Source organism: Pistacia vera, unplaced genomic scaffold (genome assembly GCF_008641045.1).
Source record: "Pistacia vera cultivar Batoury unplaced genomic scaffold, PisVer_v2 Contig19, whole genome shotgun sequence".
Taxonomy (NCBI): domain Eukaryota; kingdom Viridiplantae; phylum Streptophyta; class Magnoliopsida; order Sapindales; family Anacardiaceae; genus Pistacia; species Pistacia vera.
The window spans coordinates 123,133-142,471 of record NW_022195990.1 but is presented as its reverse complement, the minus strand read 5'-3'; the positions used below and the strand labels follow the sequence as shown (position 1 = coordinate 142,471).

At 32.3% G+C, this 19,339-nt stretch overlaps 2 protein-coding genes and 1 pseudogene across 4 annotated transcripts; 1 reads left to right on the top strand and 2 right to left on the bottom strand.

The window, feature by feature from the left end:
- Positions 1–1,038: 1,038 nt before the first annotated feature.
- LOC116127207 lies at positions 1,039–2,099 on the top strand. Its single transcript, XM_031412861.1, has 4 exons — positions 1,039–1,274; positions 1,450–1,560; positions 1,653–1,733; positions 1,839–2,099. The coding sequence occupies exons 1-4, from the start codon at positions 1,068–1,070 to the stop codon at positions 1,911–1,913; spliced, it is 474 nt and encodes a 157-aa protein (XP_031268721.1). The 5' UTR covers positions 1,039–1,067; the 3' UTR covers positions 1,914–2,099.
- On the bottom strand, positions 2,038–11,289 carry LOC116127206 (protein GLUTELIN PRECURSOR ACCUMULATION 3). 3 transcript variants are annotated; one of them, XM_031412858.1, is made up of 16 exons: positions 11,157–11,289; positions 10,973–11,070; positions 10,224–10,362; positions 10,094–10,122; positions 9,869–9,965; positions 9,724–9,779; positions 9,481–9,588; positions 9,262–9,318; positions 8,427–8,518; positions 6,914–6,998; positions 6,355–6,507; positions 4,733–4,833; positions 3,863–4,039; positions 3,675–3,787; positions 3,113–3,212; positions 2,038–2,394 (listed from the first exon to the last, which is right to left on the bottom strand). In XM_031412858.1, exons 1-16 carry the CDS (start codon positions 11,216–11,218, stop codon positions 2,335–2,337), a joined length of 1,527 nt encoding a protein of 508 aa, XP_031268718.1. In that variant the 5' UTR covers positions 11,219–11,289; the 3' UTR covers positions 2,038–2,334. The 3 variants fall into 3 exon arrangements, with proteins under 3 accessions (XP_031268718.1, XP_031268719.1, XP_031268720.1); XM_031412859.1 differs by having other exon boundaries at positions 3,113–3,203; XM_031412860.1 differs by lacking the exons at positions 6,914–6,998; positions 8,427–8,518.
- Positions 11,290–13,390: 2,101 nt separating this feature from the next.
- LOC116127181 lies at positions 13,391–14,449 on the bottom strand (annotated as a pseudogene).
- Positions 14,450–19,339: the final 4,890 nt, after the last annotated feature.

Here is a 19,339-nt window from a genome sequence, read left to right as displayed (position 1 = left end):
TTTTATAAATTTGTTTTCGAAAACAAATTCTATTGGAAGAAATTGGAGTTGAGTGATTTTAGAGTCAAAATCTTTCTCGGTTCATTTTTTTAATGTTGGACGGCGCACATATTGGGATATGTCCTTTTTCTCCTGTGGTTTGGGTTTTGTTCGCTTTGCCCCAGTATTATGGGATACAAACACTACAGTCATGTCAGAATTCAAATGACTTGACGTTAGTGTTGTTTCCCAAAGTTTAGAATTCCAGGAATTCCAGTAAAAGTCCAGTCTTGACAAATATATTTTCCTTATAAATCCCTAATTTTCCTGATGTTAAATTTAACCCATCAAATGCAGCTCTTCTCTTTTGTAAATTAGTCATCTATTGTACTTAAAAGAGTGTGGCAAGGAGTGAAATGAAGTAAATGGTAAACTTTAATATTGATTTCGATTTTGTATTTGTTGAGTGCTTGCAGATAAAAAATCATATGTTCAAATGGCACCCATTTGCATTGAGGTACATACTTCATATACTTTGGAAATTGTTCAAATCCAAACAAAGAGTATTTTTGTATTTTATGAAGTTATGGTCTACTCAGTAAACTTTGAGAATTGACAGCCCAAAGAAAATCAGGTACTGAGTAAATAACTCATCCCACATAGGAAAGTGCCATTGTTGCTACTTGGAGAATTGACAATTTAACTACTTGATGGAGGAGCCATGGAGTGGAGTCTATATATAAATCTTTAGCTAGTTAAAAGTTTCAATAGCAATACTTTTCCAGCTCAGAAAATGACAGTAACATCAGGAAATTCTTCAAGTAATTCTATTTGTTTTGTTTGAAATGGGCTGTCAAATGGAGAACTGGTGCTTCGAGAGCACTCTTTGGTTCTTGCTTTCTTTGAAATGTTTTCAACATAAAGCAAGTTAATTTTATCAAGACAGATTTGTAAAGCAAAAGCAAAAAAGTAGATAGTCTAACAAGAAGAGACCACATGGTAGGATACAAAAAGACAACAGCAATGTTGCAGCAAAATATACATCAGTTTTTAGATGCAGAATTTGCCATTGTGAGAAAGGCAGAAACATGAAGAGTCTGGCGAGCGTGAGCAGCAACGGTGGGAGGCTGTCGACGGAAGAGAATGAAGAGGATGAGAAATCGAGATTGGTCATCTCTTCTCTTCAAGCTAGAGAAGAAGAGATTCTGAGGAAGAAAATGGAAGTGAAGGAGAAAGTTGAACTTCAACTCGGCCGCGCTGAAGAAGAATCCAGGCGATTGGCACAAATCTGGGAAGTAAGTATTACGACTTAAATACTATTACATTTTTTTTTTTTTTTTGATAAATTAGAAATCCTTGAACCTCACTCTGCAAAGTCCAAATATTGTGGGAGCAAACCACAAAGCCTAACTGCATAACCCTCGTATATCTTATGTTCTGTTAAAGCTACTCTTTCTTATGTTCTGTAAGGAACTGGAGGAGCTGACGGATCCTCTCAGAAAGGAAGTTGCAATTGTGAGGAAAAAGATTGATATTGCTAACAAAGAGCTAAAGCCATTGGGACAGAGCTGCCAGAAGAAGGTTACTAATTGCTTTTTTTTTTTTTTTTATCTCCAAACTATTTTAGCAATTCGGTGTCAAGAGAATTTGATGAGGGTTTTGGTTGGTGACAGGAGAAAGAATACAAAGAAGCCATGGAAGCCTTCAATGAAAAGAATAAAGAAAAAGCTCAGCTGGTTGCAGCACTCATGGAGGTGAGCTCTAAAATCTAAATCCAATTAATCTCTCCCGCAATTCTTTTTCATTTTTCATATTTTGACAACGGCGATATATTGTTTTGTTTGTGATCTTCCTACCAGATGATGACAGAAAGTGAAAGACTGAGGATGAAGAAACTGGAAGAGCTCAGCAAGAACATAGAATCTATACATTAAGATGGCTTGATCTTCAGCAAAAGAAAATGCTTGTGTGCTTGTATTTAGTATAATATTTTTCATTACGTTTGTTCATCGAACTCAGGTAATAAAATTATCAATTCAACATTTCTATTTCAAAGTAAACCACATTTACTTGTGTCTAGGGTCTAAGGTCAAGAATTTTATTAAGCATGATATAAACAAAACTAGTATGAAATGTATATCCAACTGATAGCATACAAAGCCTATGGAAAATATCTTTTTCTATACTCAATTACCTGAACGAACCATAATGCCATGTTATGGGATGTCGTAACATGAACAAGAGGAGATCTGGAATCGTATTACAAAGCATGTTTGATAATAGTACTCATACAGTCAAGATTTCAAGGACTCCATGGTGGCAATTATAATAAAGGGAGCTCCCCCAGACTAAAATTCAATCAGATAAAAGCTTTTTGTACTCTTCCAGGAGCTTTGGGATATCAACCATACGCAACTGTGAATAAACAAGAGAGCAAAGATAAAATGCAGTGAAAAAAATGAGCACACTTCATTCAGAAGCGTGGAATAAAAAAAGAAAAGAGGTACAACACGAGGCATAGTGTATATTGATAAATGGTTAAATTTCATTTGGCTAGCATCAGCAGTAAAAAGCACAGGCATTGGAGCATCTTAAGGAGACTCACATCAAGGATCAGAATTTACACCAACCTATACATGGACCAAACCACCCCAAAACCAAAGATTAAAGGGTGCAAAAGAAAATTGAACCTCTGAAATACTCTATGAATTCATTGATGAGTTTACTTATTAGTCCAGCACCATATGAAATTACTTAAATGAACATGAATTCTATTCAAGTAATCGGGGTAGGACTAGGTGCTAGTTGATTCTTAAGGAAAAAAGGGAAAAAAAACTATAAATAAAGCTGAATAATGTATATTGATAAATATTTCATCTCTTAATAAAAAATGAGGGTTCAATATTGACTGTGCAATCAAGTTTCGAGCATCACAATACACCATGCCCTGACAAATGACAGCATACCTACATCTGAAGTATAAACTACTAGATGAAACTACATAACAAGAGAATATCTCAGTAGGCAAGTAATGCTGCATGGAGCACTCTGGATATCTAAATTGTCAGCTCTTGATAAACAATCAACTGAAACAGAAATAACATTTATCCGAATTATTCTCCATAAATCATACCTGAGAAGCATTTTTCAGATGATAAAACGTATAAGCCTCTTTTCCAAGAAGACTTGACTCAGAGGCCTGCAAATAAGGTCCACCATTGGCACTGCCATATTTAACAGATGATACCAAAGAGAGAATAACTAATCAGCAAAGAGTAGAAACAAAATAGAAAATGCCCTACAACAGACATGTGGCAACCAAACGACAGAGACATATTGCATGACACACATTTGCGTGGGAAATGTCCGAAAAAAATCTTACAAGTTTAAACAAAAAGATCTATAGATCATCAACTACAGTTCATCCGAAATTAGGGTTTCACTGACATGGAGTTCTAGATGTTAATATTATATAAGCAAGCAAGGATTAAGTAATGTTGAGGAAATTTGAGCTTTGACTGTGACAATTTCCTTCTTGTAAGAGTAGAACTACAAATATGTACATTCAAAAATAACCAAGGCTTCGAGAGTTGAGTATTACAAGTCTTTCAAGATACTGAGGAAAATTTTTCAACCTTTTATGAATTAAGTGCTGAAACAATATACTATAATTTGGACTATAAGGTGATTCTTACAAATGACAACGAGTAACCAAACGTTGATAATCTCGAAGCAACGGACTAAGTTCCTTGATTAGTATTGACTTTGGTGTACACTTCTTCCAATGATCACGAAGCACCTGAGTTGTCTTTTTCTGCACACGCACACAACATTATCAGTAAAAAATAACAAAAGTATATATCATGAAATTTATCAAACTTACCTGAGCTTGTGATTGTCCGCTACTGAAAACTACTCCTCCAGTTAACCTTGATGCTAGGTCAAGGAATTCTTTATCTTCTGACTCATCCACAATTTGAAGTCTAGGACCTGAGGGTGAAACTGAGACTTCTAACCTTTTTTGCAGTTCTGCAATAGCAGAACTTTCCCTGTGGCTTTCCTGTAGAAGATGTGAGGATCATTATCAATTTCAGAAACCAAAAAACAATTTGCATAGACTGATGGATAATCATAAGAAATTAGAAGGGAAATCAGATGCCATAGAAATTTTGATAAAAATTATTTGCTTCCAGAGGGAGAAGCAATCTATTAAGTTTTTATAAATAAACAAAGGTTCATGACAAGAATCTAAAGCATACTGATATGAGATTTCATTTTTCATTTGCCAATAAGATTTCACTTGATCATGAAGTCAAATTGCTAAAGAAGCGCAAATACTATTTAAACTTTGCAACTAGACATCCAGTGATCATAATATGTGCCATACCAATGTGTTCTACAAATAATATACATATATAGTGTTTCCATCCAATCAGCAGAAATAACCACCAACAGAAAGAACATAAAACAGCCTCCGGTTAGAACGGATAAAGAAACAAGATCACTCTAAATTTCATTTAACTGGTGACAGTAAAAATTTCAAAAATGTATTTGACCCCCCACAAAATTCCATCTACTGCACAAAAATTAGCCCACAAAGCATTTGCTTAAAACTTCAAAATTCACAACAATATTGAAAGCAAAGTTTTACTCCAATTGAAAGAACTGAAAGTTAAGAGCAGGGCTGAAATCCTCAACACACTGGCTACATCAACGGAAAAATAAAGGGAACTGGACATGACTAAATTAATACCTTGAGAGCAGATAGGGAATTATCATTTTCCATTAAGACATCCTTATTTTCAGGAAGACCTTCAGGTGGAGATTCAGCAAACCGTTTTGCAATTGGGTCCTCTACAAAACAAGTAAAAAGTGGCAGACTATAAACGTGGGGCTTTGGATATAAACATGACAAAGACAGAAATCAGCAAAATAAATCTATTGATATCAGTTACAGATTGTAATAGATGACCAAAAATTCTACGGGGGCGTTTGGTTGGGGGTTATATGGGATTACTGGGGCAATGTCATCTTATATTACTTGATTACCATGTTTGGTTGTCAAGAAATATAACATACCGGTAATCTTCAAATACCAATAGTGATTACTATTGGTAATATTGGAGGTAATCTGATTACCTCCATTTTCTTAGGTATTCTGAAATTACTAAGGTTATCTTTTTTTGTTACAATTTTATCCCTTATTAATAAAAAATTTGGACAATGATATCCCTACTTTAAAACAAATTTACATTAATATCCTATTTCAATTTTACCCTTAATTAATTAAAATTTTAGACAATAATGCCCTTATATTTAAAATAATTTATAGACCATCACTGCCACCTAGCCATCACCACCACTGCCACCCAGCCACCACCGCCGACAGCGGGCCAACCACCATGGGCTGCCGCCGGAAAATCACCGGAGTCTCTAAAAAAGAACGAGACTCGGTGGGAGACTCCGGGAAGCTTCGATATGGCCGTATCGAAGCCTCTTGGTCACGATCAGCTGCTGATGGGGACTTTCGGATACTTTCGGAGGTGGTCTGCGGTGGCGGCAGGCGACGGCAGGTGGTAGGGGTGATTTCGTAATAAATTAAAGTTTTATATAAGCGGGGGTGTTTTAACTAAATTTGAAATATTGGGGGTTAAATGAAATTATTCATAAATTAATTATAAAAATAATATTATATTAATATTTGAAAAGGGGACAATTTGGTAATTTAAATAACATACCCACCAATTTATTCCCCATAACCAAACATATTAATATAACATACCCACCAACTAACCAAATACATTTTTCTAAAGATTCCCAGTAATCTTCCAAGGTAATCTATCTTTCCAGTAATCCAACATTCCCAGTAATCTAACATTCCTGAACCAAACGCCTCCTACATGTTTGCTTACTTCCAGTAAAATCCATTTTCTTCTAAAATTATAAAACTTATACATGCCTAATAAAAAATTTCAGTCTTCCAATTTCAATGGACCAATATGAATTTTGGAACACCCATAATCACTTATAAAAATAATAATGATACTGCTGTTTAAAAACTTCTTAATAAAAACTACATAGGGTCATGGAAAACGTTTTATCCAACCAAATCAGCAAATCTCTTTTACCTTGTTTATTAACATTGTGCATCAAAAAGCCCTGAACAACATAAGTTTATCATTCTGAACCATGAAATACATATATATGCAAAACTATGTCTCTATTCACAAGAGAAGGCACAAAAATTTATTTAAACAAAAAAATTAATGCATACAATATTTCACAAATTCATTTCACTGATGCTTTTTTAAAGAAAAGGATAACTTAATGATAACCAAATATACATGAGACGCAATTAAAAAGTGATTTTAGTACCTTCTGGAACCAACCACCACATATCCCCAAATGTTGATTTCCCATCAAAGCCACCAAATAAGAGATAGCGAGAGCCTATAAGTGTCATAGAATGGTATGCTCGAGCAGGAGGGGGTTCATTGGCAATAGGTAAGCGCTTCCACTGTGCAGAGACTACATGGGCAAAAAGTACATAAATAAGTAAACCAAAGATCAGAATGGAAACGAAATTGATGGAGGTAAAGGAAATTGCAATGACTTCAAGAATTGTGAAATCATACTACGCCAAAGAATGGACTTAATCAACCAAGTAGATGCATGGGTTCCATGAGTTAGTGACAAGACCCACCCCAACCCCTCCCTGGGATATGGGACGATCCTGCAGAGTGTTGACTGGCTTCCTATTACAGTCACATTGGGTGTCACCCTTACACTTTCTGATTACTTTGTCTTTTAAAATTAATGTCCAATAGCAGAATAGTGAAAGCAAAAATAATAAAGATGGTTCATTAAATATCATAAAAGCACATCAAACACACGTCCTTTAAGAGTTCAACATGAAAAGTCTACAAGCACTCACCTCTGTCTAAAATAATAGAGTCATTATAATAAATGTCATAACGACTCAACCAACCACCAGTGCTATGTCCTCCAAATAGCAAGAGCTGCAAAAATATAGAATATCTTCACAAGAAGGTATATAGCAGGGAATGCAGTTTCATATTTTTGAGCCAAAAAAAAAAAAGTGTTTTTTATTCCCAATTTACTATTAGCTTTTAGTATCAAAACTCAAAATGGGGCTGAATTTCTATTATCAGGTTTAAAGATCTTCAGAGTTTTAAGAAACTAAATGACCTATGAGAATTAACCCTAGTTAAGGTGCTCAACATCTCTTATAGCTAGGACCAATGACTATCAATATCAAACCTCTTAACTATTCTCCATCATTCTGATTTTTTTTTTTTTTTTTTTTTTCCTCAATTAATAGCTAGGAGAAAAGCTGGCATAGATATTGGTGTTACAATAAACACCAGCATCAACAAAGGACAAAGAACACTGAAATGGTTGTATGCTGAAATGCGTTGTAGATCTACATAAGTTTTGGGAAATTGTCTCTTCCACTTTTTTTTTGGGAAATTATTAGACCTCAAAAATAGGGGTTCTCAGCAATTCTTTTACCAAAATTTCCAATTTAGTGGGGTCTTTTTATAGTTTCTGAAAACATTGGGTTCTTTCCCTCTCTCTCTCTCTCTTTTAAAATTTGAGCATCTCTCAAGGGGTTCACGATATTAGCTCTTTTTTGTTTCTTCTTCTTTTGAAGTAAGATAGACAGGTACACCATGCGCGGGTTCAATTCCCATTGTTCACCCATAGCCCATAACTAACTAGTGGTTATAACTCTAAAAAATATTAACATTTAAAATGTTAATTAACTCATATTTTCTTTTTCTTTTGTAAATTGCAAAAATGAAGAAAGGAATTCAATTTTCTCTCCTATGTACTACGGCGGCGAAGAATCAAATTATCACTGTATTTATTCCTTTTTTTACTTCTTCTTCCAAGTGTAGGATAACCTCATGGGGTTGCGTGTCTTTTTATACCAATTGGAACACTTCCTTCACCACTCCCATTGGGGTGGTCTACAGGTACTCCTCTTACTACAGGACTCTTACCTAGCCAACATTTCGATCTGGCTCTACCCAAACTTTTATGGTTCACCCCAACATTCCCCACTTGTTTGACTGTTGTTGAGCAATTTTTGGATATCAAATGGACCTGCCCAAAGGTTAAATTTAATGTGGCCGATTTCCCCTCCTTTGCAATAAGTTTTGCTACAGCACCCACTACTCTAGCTAATTGTCCACCCTTTCCTAGTGTGATTTCTATGATATTGTCTTCAATCACAGGATTAAAGATGGTCATCAAGCCCACAAGAAGACATGTATTTGAAGCAAGCATGCTTTTTGACAACGTATATTTTTAAGTTTTTAAGAGCCAATTCCACCATCAAACATATATTAGTCTACCCTCAAAAACAATTTGTGTCAGATTAACATACAAGTAAGCAGTAAGGGTTTCAGTTATGTCCTTACATTGTGCCCTCCGGATGTAATGGTATGGCCACAACGGGAAGAGGGTGATTGACCAGGAAGCTTCAATTGTGTCCATCCAGGAGTTTCATTCTCTTCCTTCCACAACAAAGATCACATATGAACATAACTTAGTAATTAAAGAACTTGAATAAACTTTATATAAATCTAAAATTATACTATTTCTACGAGTTGTGACAGCATAAAGCCAACGATCATGAAACAGATAAACAATGTATATGCAACTCAATATAGGGCACAGACTCACAGATAAGCACAAAAAGAAAAGACTGTATAGTACACAATAAGTACTACCATTGCCTTTGAACTTTTGTTACAGGTTCTCAAATTGTGCATTTTGATTGTTTCAGATATAAATCAGCATCAAAATTTGTGAATTAGTATGAATGGGTCTCCTGCAAGTTGATTAGTAGAAGGCCATAGCATGAGATCCCCATTCATTCATTCTTATTCTTGTGAAAAACGTGAGCTAAGAGTCTTTCAGAATGAAAAGTCCAAATCCTGCTTTTGCATCATGCATTTAAAATCCAAGAGATGAGTTTCTAGCATCTAAACATTAATACTGGCGTCAAATCAGGTTAGGTGAAAATATCATGTTATTTTGTCTTGAATGAGGAACTTGCAGCATAAACCAAGAGATGAAATGGATGATCACAACAACTTAAAGAATTCCTATTAATAACTATCGGTAGAATTTTTACCAACAAGAATGAAAAGGACAGCTACAGGTAAACCAGAAACAAGAGAAGTCGTATATAACTTGGTGAAATTAATAGAATACTCTCACTAAGACGAAAAAAAAGAATTAGCTATAAACCTTCTAGAATAAGCCCCTTTAAAGCCCATAAATCACCCATGATTGGTCCACCACCACCTATCAAATACAAGAAAAGCAATCTTATCAGCAAAGACTAAGAGTCACTAAATGAACATAGGAAAATTTCATCAGGATTGCAAGACAATCCCCAAACAAACATGTGATAGGAAACATAAAGAAATTAAAGGATTGTTGACATGACAATTTATGCCACTTCACCTCTGCCACCATAAACAAGCAATCGCTTCTCAAGCATTGTAGCTGTATGGCCACATCTAGGTGGTGGCACCGTTCCAGAAATTGGCAACTCTATCCACTCAAGTGATACTGTTTGAGGAAGCAGAGAACATAGCCAACAAGTTTGACATAAGTTTTATAGAATCTCGTAACACCAAAAAATAAATAAGAAAAAATCAACAAAATAAGAAAAACAAATTCTCTAAGCCAGAGCAAATAAGTTACTTGTGTCCAGGATATATACATCTGACAACCACTTTTTACCATCCCAGCCACCATACCTGCACTCAATTCAATTCTGCCTATATCAAATACTAAAAAAAAATCTAAATCAACTATTTGATAAACAATGCAAGGTATTACTACCCACATAACTATTTTACGATTTCCAATAGCTGATGCAGCAGCAAAATCTCGTGGAGAAGGTAAATCACCAAAACTGGTCAGCTCAGACCATTGCCATATATCTGAAACAAAGCATAGATTGAATAATCCTCAACGGGTCTATAAAGGGGACACAACCACTGAGACAAGTATATCCATTTTTATTGCACATGATTGTCAACATAAAGGGCTTGCATGACTAAATTCTTACCCGTGTCCAGAACCCAGAAGTCACCCAACCTGAAATTCCAAGTTCATGTTAATAGCACATTTAGAGAATTGTTGGGTATAAAAACAAAAACAATTGTATAGGACAGAATAGATATTGGATGAGAACATACCTTTTATTTCCACACCGTCCACCAAAGATGAACATATGACAATCAATTGCAATAGCAATGTGAAATGCTCGTGGGCTGGGACCCACCTGTCCATCAGAACCATTACCCGTGCACTCTGGCTGAAACCACAATTTATTATCTGAAACAATCCAAATTCACAACTTGAGAACCCGTACCAAACCTTCAAAAGCAATGCTAGTGCTTATCATGTATTAAAACGACCTTTCTTTCCATGCTTTCGTCTACATGTCAGTGCAATGATTAGAGTTCTTTAAGATTCCATACAAGATGGATTGCAGCATGCATTAGACACAATAACATTTATTTTTACAAAACCCAACCATAACTGTGTTTTGTCAATTGTTAAGTTACAGAGAAACGAATAATATAAGCTAAGTTAAGCTACAATCTCTTCACTTTTTCATCGTTATTTTCAAATATGAGCTAAAGAAAGAACTAGTTCTCTCCTTCAAAAATTTCAAAGAAAATTCTGAAATAATTAATTCCCAAAATGGTAGAGTTTGATCTCCTTAAAAACTATAAAATAGCAAGCAAATATGCTGAACAGAAACTGATCATACAGGACAAAGAGTACAAAACCATCAAAATTACTCCACTCCACACTTCCAGTGAATCAATAAATAAATGTAAGCTAACTAAGCAGTGATACCAATCAAAGATTAAAATAAAAACTAAACCCAGAAATCACATAGAACTAAAATTGAATTTTTAGAAAGAAAAAAGAATACCAATATCATAAACAGCGATATCGCTCAGAAATTTCTTGTCCACAAGCCCACCAAACACCACCACTTTAGATTTCCCAATGTTAACGGCCGTGTGACCGCTGTTAAAAAAAAAAACAAAACAAAAGATTGATGATCATGTAAAATATAACTGTATGGATAGAGAGAAAAAGAGAAAATTTGTTGCCTTCGAGGTTGAGGAAGAGTTCCACCGAAGTCAGAAGAAGAAGCTCGAACCCAGTAGTGCATTTTACCCGATTCAGCTAACTCTGTTCCAGCAAATCACACTTCAAAAGATGTTTCTCTTCTCTTTGAAATCGCCAGAAAACTCATTTCGTACCTTCCACGGTCTGATAAGTAGAACTGTAGCTCGACCCGGGCCGGGTCAGAACAAGCCCACCAAAGCCCAATATGTTAAAAGGATGAGCAATCATTTTAATCCCACTTTTTTTTTTTTTCTTTTAATCCATCCCATTTTTCCTATCAAATTAAGTACACATAAATATTTTAAGAGTAAACGACATATTCCCACCCAAGGTTTGACGAAATCCCAGGTGAGTACCACAGGTTTCATTTATTCCATATTCACACCCTTAAAGTAACGTGTATGAACTTTTAGGGTTAGAGACGTGCAATTACCATAATGCCCTAACCTAAATTAATAAATTATTTTTAACCCCTAATTTATTAGAATTATAAAACTTACCATTTTATTTTCAAATTATATCAAAAAACACCACGGTCATTACACCCCCTCGGTCATTACACACCCTCATCGGAAACAGCCCGATCTGGGCTGTTTCCGACGACGTCGAACGTCCTGGTCACTCCATCACCTTCCCCGTATTCCACGCCAAAACCCCTCTCATTCCCGACTATTTGCCCCTCCAATCGCCGGCACCGAGACTAGGGTTTTGACGTTCTTCACGGATTCCGGTCGATTCGGCGGTGGAAAATCCATATGGACACCACCAATGAAACCACCGTATCCAGATCTATAAATTCCCCATGTCCCAGCAGCCGTTAGTCGTCATTCGCCGGCGCGGAGTCGTTGTTCTTCGGCCGTTTTTCGATGAAGCGGTGGACGGCAAACGGTGAGCTGCCGTGGCTGGAAACGTTAGGGGTTTTGTAGGCGAGGATTGGAGGAGTCAAATGGTGGTGACAAGGGTGATTTTGGGTGGAAAAATCGCCGGAAAAAGAGCGAAAAAGTTTACCGGCTGTGGTCTGCTAACGTGCGCCGGAGGACTGTTACAGGTGGTGGTCTGCTAACGTGCGCCGCCCATGTAAAATGACCAATTTACCCCTTTACCGTTATATCAAACGTTTTTCCGTCACTTTAAGGGTGGAAATCTGGAATAAATTGAACCTGTGGTACTCACTTGAGATTACGTCAAACCTTGGGTGGCAATATGTCGTTTACTCATATTTTAAATAAGAGGTTAATGAAAAAAAAAAAAAAAAAAAAGATGGGGTTGAATATAATTTCATTAAAAGTATAATCGATATAAGAAGGGAGTAATGTATCATATGACGAGTGCAAAGTGCCTAAATGTTATCATAAACTAATTATCACGTAAATAATTTATTTAACAATCATCAATCACGTTATTTATAAAGATAGATGAGAAAAAAAAATCAAGATTAATCATAAATAAAACAGTTATATATGACATAAGGACATTAATTTATGATATCATGACAAATTATGCTTGTGATATTCTAAAAAAAAAATTCTCGTTAAAGAGTTATTAAATTTAAGTTAGAACTCAAAGAAGATTAGTCAGGAATATTATACTTATCCAACTACTTTTGAGTGATCGAGTAGTTTGATAAGAACTGTTGAATGTATTACTCAAGAGTATGTGTTATTTTTTAGTGATCGAGTGGTTTGATAAGAACTCTTGAATGTATTACTCAAGAGCATGGGTGAATCCAACACTTGTTGAGGATAGGTCATGAACCACCCTCAATTTAAAAAAAGAAAATACTAATATATACAATTTCTAGATTTTCGTCTACCCTAACAAAAATATTAATTTATAATTAGTTTTTATTTTAAACCACCTTAACAGAAATTTTTGAATCTATACTACTATTTAAGAAATCCTAAATTTAAGTCTTTTCTCAGTTTTACTAATAAGAGTAATTATTAGAACTCTTAAGTCTTATCAGATGATAAGATCGGGGCATAAGCGGGCCCTAACATCCTTTGGCATCAACCGATTGTCGTGTTTGGCATCCAATAATTTAGTTATCAACATTGTATATCTTCTCCACGTGTCATCAAGAATAAGTTTTTCAATATACAATGTATATTTTTATTAAAAACAGAATCTCAACCATATATCATAAATAATAATCACACAATACACTATTTTTAAAACTTATTGACGTGATAAAACAAAAGTATACGAGTGATGACTAAAAGGAGTTGATTTTGGTTGCACAACAAAGCTTGATCAATTCATCAATTTCTTCGTCACCTTTCTTTCTTATAGACTCACTCATTTCTCTTGCTTTTCTTCTCTCTTTCTCTCCGTTTTCTCCACCACCACCTCTTTTATCACTCTCGCAATCTCTCCCCTCTCAAGCCCCCCGTTCTCCTTTCTCTCACCTCAATTCCAACGCCAACATCTTCAACCAACCTCGCATTCAACGGCTGATCAAGATGCATCGGCATGGCGATTATCGGTACCCCAAACTGCATGCTCTCCATTACCGAACTCCACCCACAATGACTCACAAACACCCTAATGGCACCATGCGCTAAAACTCTCGCTCGTGGCGCCCAACCTTCAACAACCATGCCTCTCTCCATTGAAATTCTGTCAAGAAATTCCTCTGGAAGTTCATCTTCAAGCTTAACTTTCTCTTCGCTATTCGGAAATCTAACAACCCAGATGAAGTTCACCTTGCTATTCTCTAGTCCGCAAGCTATTTTTTCCATCTCTTCCCTGGAAGAAAATACTCAGTGCCGAAGGAGACGAACACCGCCGAGTTTTTTTCCCTCTTGTCAAGCCATTTGATGATTTTCATTTCTTGAAAGTTCTCTTCTTCATTTGGATCTTGAACAAGCGGGCCAACGGAAACCATCTTCTTGTTGAGTGAAAACGAGAGATAATCAATATATCTCCCCTCCAGTTCTCTGAAACTCTTTATCAGAATAATGTTAGAAGAGCGCTCAAATCATTCTTCAACCTTGTCTTGATCTTTCATTCCATTTGAAATCGATTCAAGCAAGTGGGATAATTTCGGCTTCACATAATCATGAATAAAAATCCCTGGATTGAAAAATTCAACACCTGGATTTGTACCAGTGTGATCTAAAAACGCAGTCATCACGGCAGAAGTGACAAGAAAATGAACGGTAGGAATGTTGAGTGATAAAGCCATGGCAGGCGCCCATGGCTGGAGAAAATCATAAATGACCAAATCGGGGTTGAGTTCTTTCAGGATTTGGTGGAAATCAGGGGCGGCCATGTCGAAAGCTTTCTTGAGAGTAGGCATGAGGTGGAGAGTTAGGTCTTTGGTGGTGTGATAGTGAGGAGGAAGGTCAGGTGATGAAGAAAGGTGGAGATCTATAAATTTGATTGAAGGTGACTATTTTGGAGAGAGTTTAATGGAATTGAGATTTACAGGCGTTGAACAAAAGTAGATGAAGAAGCTTCCCTTTGTGAGGCTCTTGGCTAGCTCCATGAAGGGAGATATGTGACCCTGAGCTAGCCATGGCAGCATCAAAATACTGATACTTCTCTGCCTAGAATCCATGTTCTTGGCCTCTCTCCTTTACAATTTATGTTTTGTGATGAAAGTTTATATAGAATATGCGAAAACATCTGGAATATTATAAGACTATCGCGTCCTTTTATAAATCATTGAATCAAGTAGAAATTATTCATTTTAGACTCCGGTTGAAATGAGTTTGCTTTTGAATTTCATTAGTTAGATACTACGAATCACATATAAAACTATTTGTTTTATAGACCTAATGTCTTTGTGAGGTCGTCACATCGGTTCTAATCCAATAAAAATTATATGTAGGTCTAGACGACACATAGTTTTGAGCTTTTTAAGTTTCATGTAAACCTTCTTTACTCAAAACGTGTATATTTAATTAGAGACATCCATTAAGGATATAAGATAATAATGTTTATAGATAATATTAATAACTTTAACGGCGTCACCAGCTTTTAGATTATATTAGTACTTCTGAGTAATTGAGTGGGTTGATAAAGACTTTTAGGTATATTACTTAAGAAATCCTGAATTTGAGTCCTTCCTCAATTGTTAATAGGGATAATCATTGAAGCTTTTACTCGAACAGTAATTTTAAAGTCTCAAGAGATTAAAGAAATGAGTACGTTGGTCTGAATACTCTGATCATTAAAAAATAATAATAATAATAATAAAAATAAAAACTCTCTCATATCATGATGTTGTGCAATATGGGACATGGGACATTGACTAGGGATATTAGGATTTGGCTGTATACATTAATATTAACTCTGTAGCATAAACTTTTAGTTTACTATCGAAGACTTTTTCGGATCATGATGTGTGGATTCTGGGACGAGAAAGTATGGGAGAAATGAGATTGAGGCATGAAATGGAGGAAGAGAAACGTGGCAGATGAAAAAGAGCGTGGAAGCAGGAAATGAAGGTTGGTGTCAATTCTAACGTAATTCCTCTGAATTAATATATATCACATATTCAGGAGGAAAGGCAATGCCACTAGTTTTGTTCTTTTTCGATCTCAAAAGACAAACGCCTGCCATTGTATTACGTGTGGATGTTGTGCTCAATTTCTCCTTTGCATGCGGCGAAAACGATGACAAAGACAGACAATTAATGTTGCCATAAAATCTTGAAAGAGGAAAAACCATAATTAATTATCAATCAATTTAATTGAATGAATGAATAATCAGTGCTAGTCTTACAAAGAAGCTTATAAAGAAGATATACAAAGTTAATCTACATCCTTTATCTTCATCATTTTTCTCTCTCTTTTTCTTTTTTTCCATTTTTCTTTTATTTTTTTCTTCACTTTGTAAACTTCTTTGTAAGGATAGAATTATAAAAGGGTGAGCGGTTCTGGGTATCCTGTATTTTTCGAGAAAATCAGAACCAGAACTACACAGTATAGGTTCCCAAAAAAAGGAACCGAAATCGGAACTGCACAGTGCATGTTCTTCAATTCAAGGAACCGGAACCTAAAATGTAAGTTCCGGTTCCTTTCCAGGGTACCCTGTAAAAAATCAATTACCCCCCTATTAGTTTAAAAAATAACAAAAACACCTTATAAGTTTACAAATACACCCCTAACAAATTTTCATTATTCATTCATTTGTGTCCAATGTAACTCATAACCTGTAATCTCTAAGCAAACACTTGAATTCAATCAATTCATCACAATTCACATAAAATTCGTCAATCAAAACCAAAACACAAACAATTATTCATACAATTCATATAAAATAAATTATTAATATTTATAATTTATTAATTTAATGTATAATTGGTCCAGGGTATTATATATACCAATATAATTTAGTAAATTTAATATTAGAAACTAGTAATGTTATAATTAAATAAGTGATCATACTACAATGTAAATTGTAATGTTATAATTAATTAAGTGATCATACTACAATGAAAATTGTAATGTTATAATTAATAAGTAATATACTATTAATTATAATGTAATATTATAATTAATTAAATTGTAATCATTTAATAAGTATTGTAATATTGTTATAATAGAATGTTATAATTAATTAAATAATCATACCATAAATTTATAATATATGTCATAATTAATAAAATTATAATAATTTGATTAAGTATTGTGTAAAAGTAAATACTAATGTTATAATATAATGTCCTAATCAATAAGTAATCATTAATTATGTAATGTTATATTATTATTGACAAGTATAATAGTATAGTAAGTTATAATGATTAAGTAACCATACTATAAATCTATAATTTAATATTTAATTAATTAAATTTCAAATCATTTAATTAATATACTAATGTTTATAATGGAATATTATAATGATTAAGTAAATATTATAAATATATAAAGTAATGTATAATAATTAAATTTTTAATCGTTTATTAAGTAAGAATAGTATAGAAATTACTAATGTTTATAATGAATATTATAAATTCATAACTAATTAAGTAATTATGCGATCATTTAACTATATAATGCTATAATTAAGTAAGTGATCATAATATAATGTAATATAATAATATTATAATTTAATTGAGTAATTATTAACTATATGTAATGCTTAATTAATGTTTATAATGAAATGTTTATAAGGTAATGTTTATAATTAATTAATTCTATCATTTAATTAAGTATTGTACTAATGTTTATGTAGTAAATTAGTAATTACTAATGTTTAAAACATAATATCATAACTCATAATCAATTAAGTAATCATTAATTATGTAATGTTATATTAATTTGATCATACTATAATAGTATAATGTAATGTTATAATGAATTAAGTAATCATATAAATCTATAATTTAATATTATAATTAATTAAATTTCAAATCATTTGATTAATATACTAATGTTTATAATAGAATGTTATAATGATTAAGTAATCATATTATAAAAATATAAGGGAATGTTATAATTAATAAATTTAATCGTTTAATTAAGTAATGTAATAATATAGTAAATTACTAATGTTTATAATGTAATGTTATAAATTCATAACTAATTATGTAATTATGTAATCATTTAACTATGTAATGCTATAATTAAGTAAGTGATCTAAATATATAAGTAATATAATAATATTATATTTAATTGAGTAATATTTAACTATAATGTAATGCTTAATAATGTTTATAATGAAATGTTTATAAGGTAATGTTTAATTAATTAAATTTCTTTCATTTAATTAAATATTGTGCTAATGTTTATATAGTAAATTAGTAATTACTAATGTTTAAAACATAATATCATAACTCATATCAATTAAGTAATCATTTAATATGTAATGTTATATTAATTATATGATCATATATAATAGATAATGTAATGTTATAATAATTAAGTAATCACTACTATAAATCTATAATTAATATTATAATTAATTAAATTTCAAATCATTTGATTAATATACTAATGTTTATAATGGAATGTTATATGATTAAGTAATTATATTATAAATATATAAGGTAATATTATAATTAATTAAATTTTAATCGTTTAATTAAGTAAGTAATAATATAGTAAATTAATAATGTTTATAATGTAGTGTTATAAATTCATAACTAATTAAGTAATATGTAATCATTAACTATGTAATGCTATATTAAGTAAGTGATCATATATATAATGTAATCATAATATTAATTTATTTGAGTAATTATTACTATAATGTAATGTTTATAATGTGAATGTTATAAGGTAATGGTATAATTAATTAAATTTCTTATCATTAATTAAGTATTATGCTAATGTTTATGTAGTAAGTAGTAATTACTAATATTTATAATATAATGACATAATCAATTAAGTAATTATTTAATTATGTAATGTTAATTAATTTATAATCATACTATAATGTAATGTTATAGTGAATTACTATAGTAATCATACTATAATTTTAATGTAATATTATAATTAATTAAATTTTTAATCATTTAATTAAGTTGTACTAAGTTATAATAAAATGTTTAATTGATAAGTAATTATACTATAAATCTAAACGTAATGCTATAATTAATTAATTCAATTATAAGTCAATTAATTAAATATTAATTATGTTATAACTTTATAGTCAATTAATTAAGTAATCAATAATGTAATGCTAAATTAATTATACTATAAACAATTAAGTAATGTTATAAAATTATAATTAATTAAGTAATCATTTAACTATATGTAATGTTATAATTGATTAAGTATGATATTTAACTAGTAATTAAATTATTAATGTTTATCAATTTATCATATATAATTAATTAATATAATTTATTATAGATATACTAGAACTTGATAATTGAAATAAAAACTAAATATATTATTACTTAATCAAATATACTATTTATTCAAAAATAATTCTTTTAATAACATTAAAAATGTAAAACACTTTTAATTGGATCATAATTCCAATTATTCACTAATTGATCAAAACTTTAATATTAATGTAATAATATATTAAAGCTTTTAATATGGTGTAATTTATATGTAATAAGTTAATTGTATTCGTATATTTATTTAATTAGGTTATTCTAAATTTAACTTTTCTATTTTAAATTTTTTTATATGTAAAATAATAGAAACTCCCCCATTATTTACATTTCACAAATATTTTATATAGTTCAGGTTCCAAATAGGTT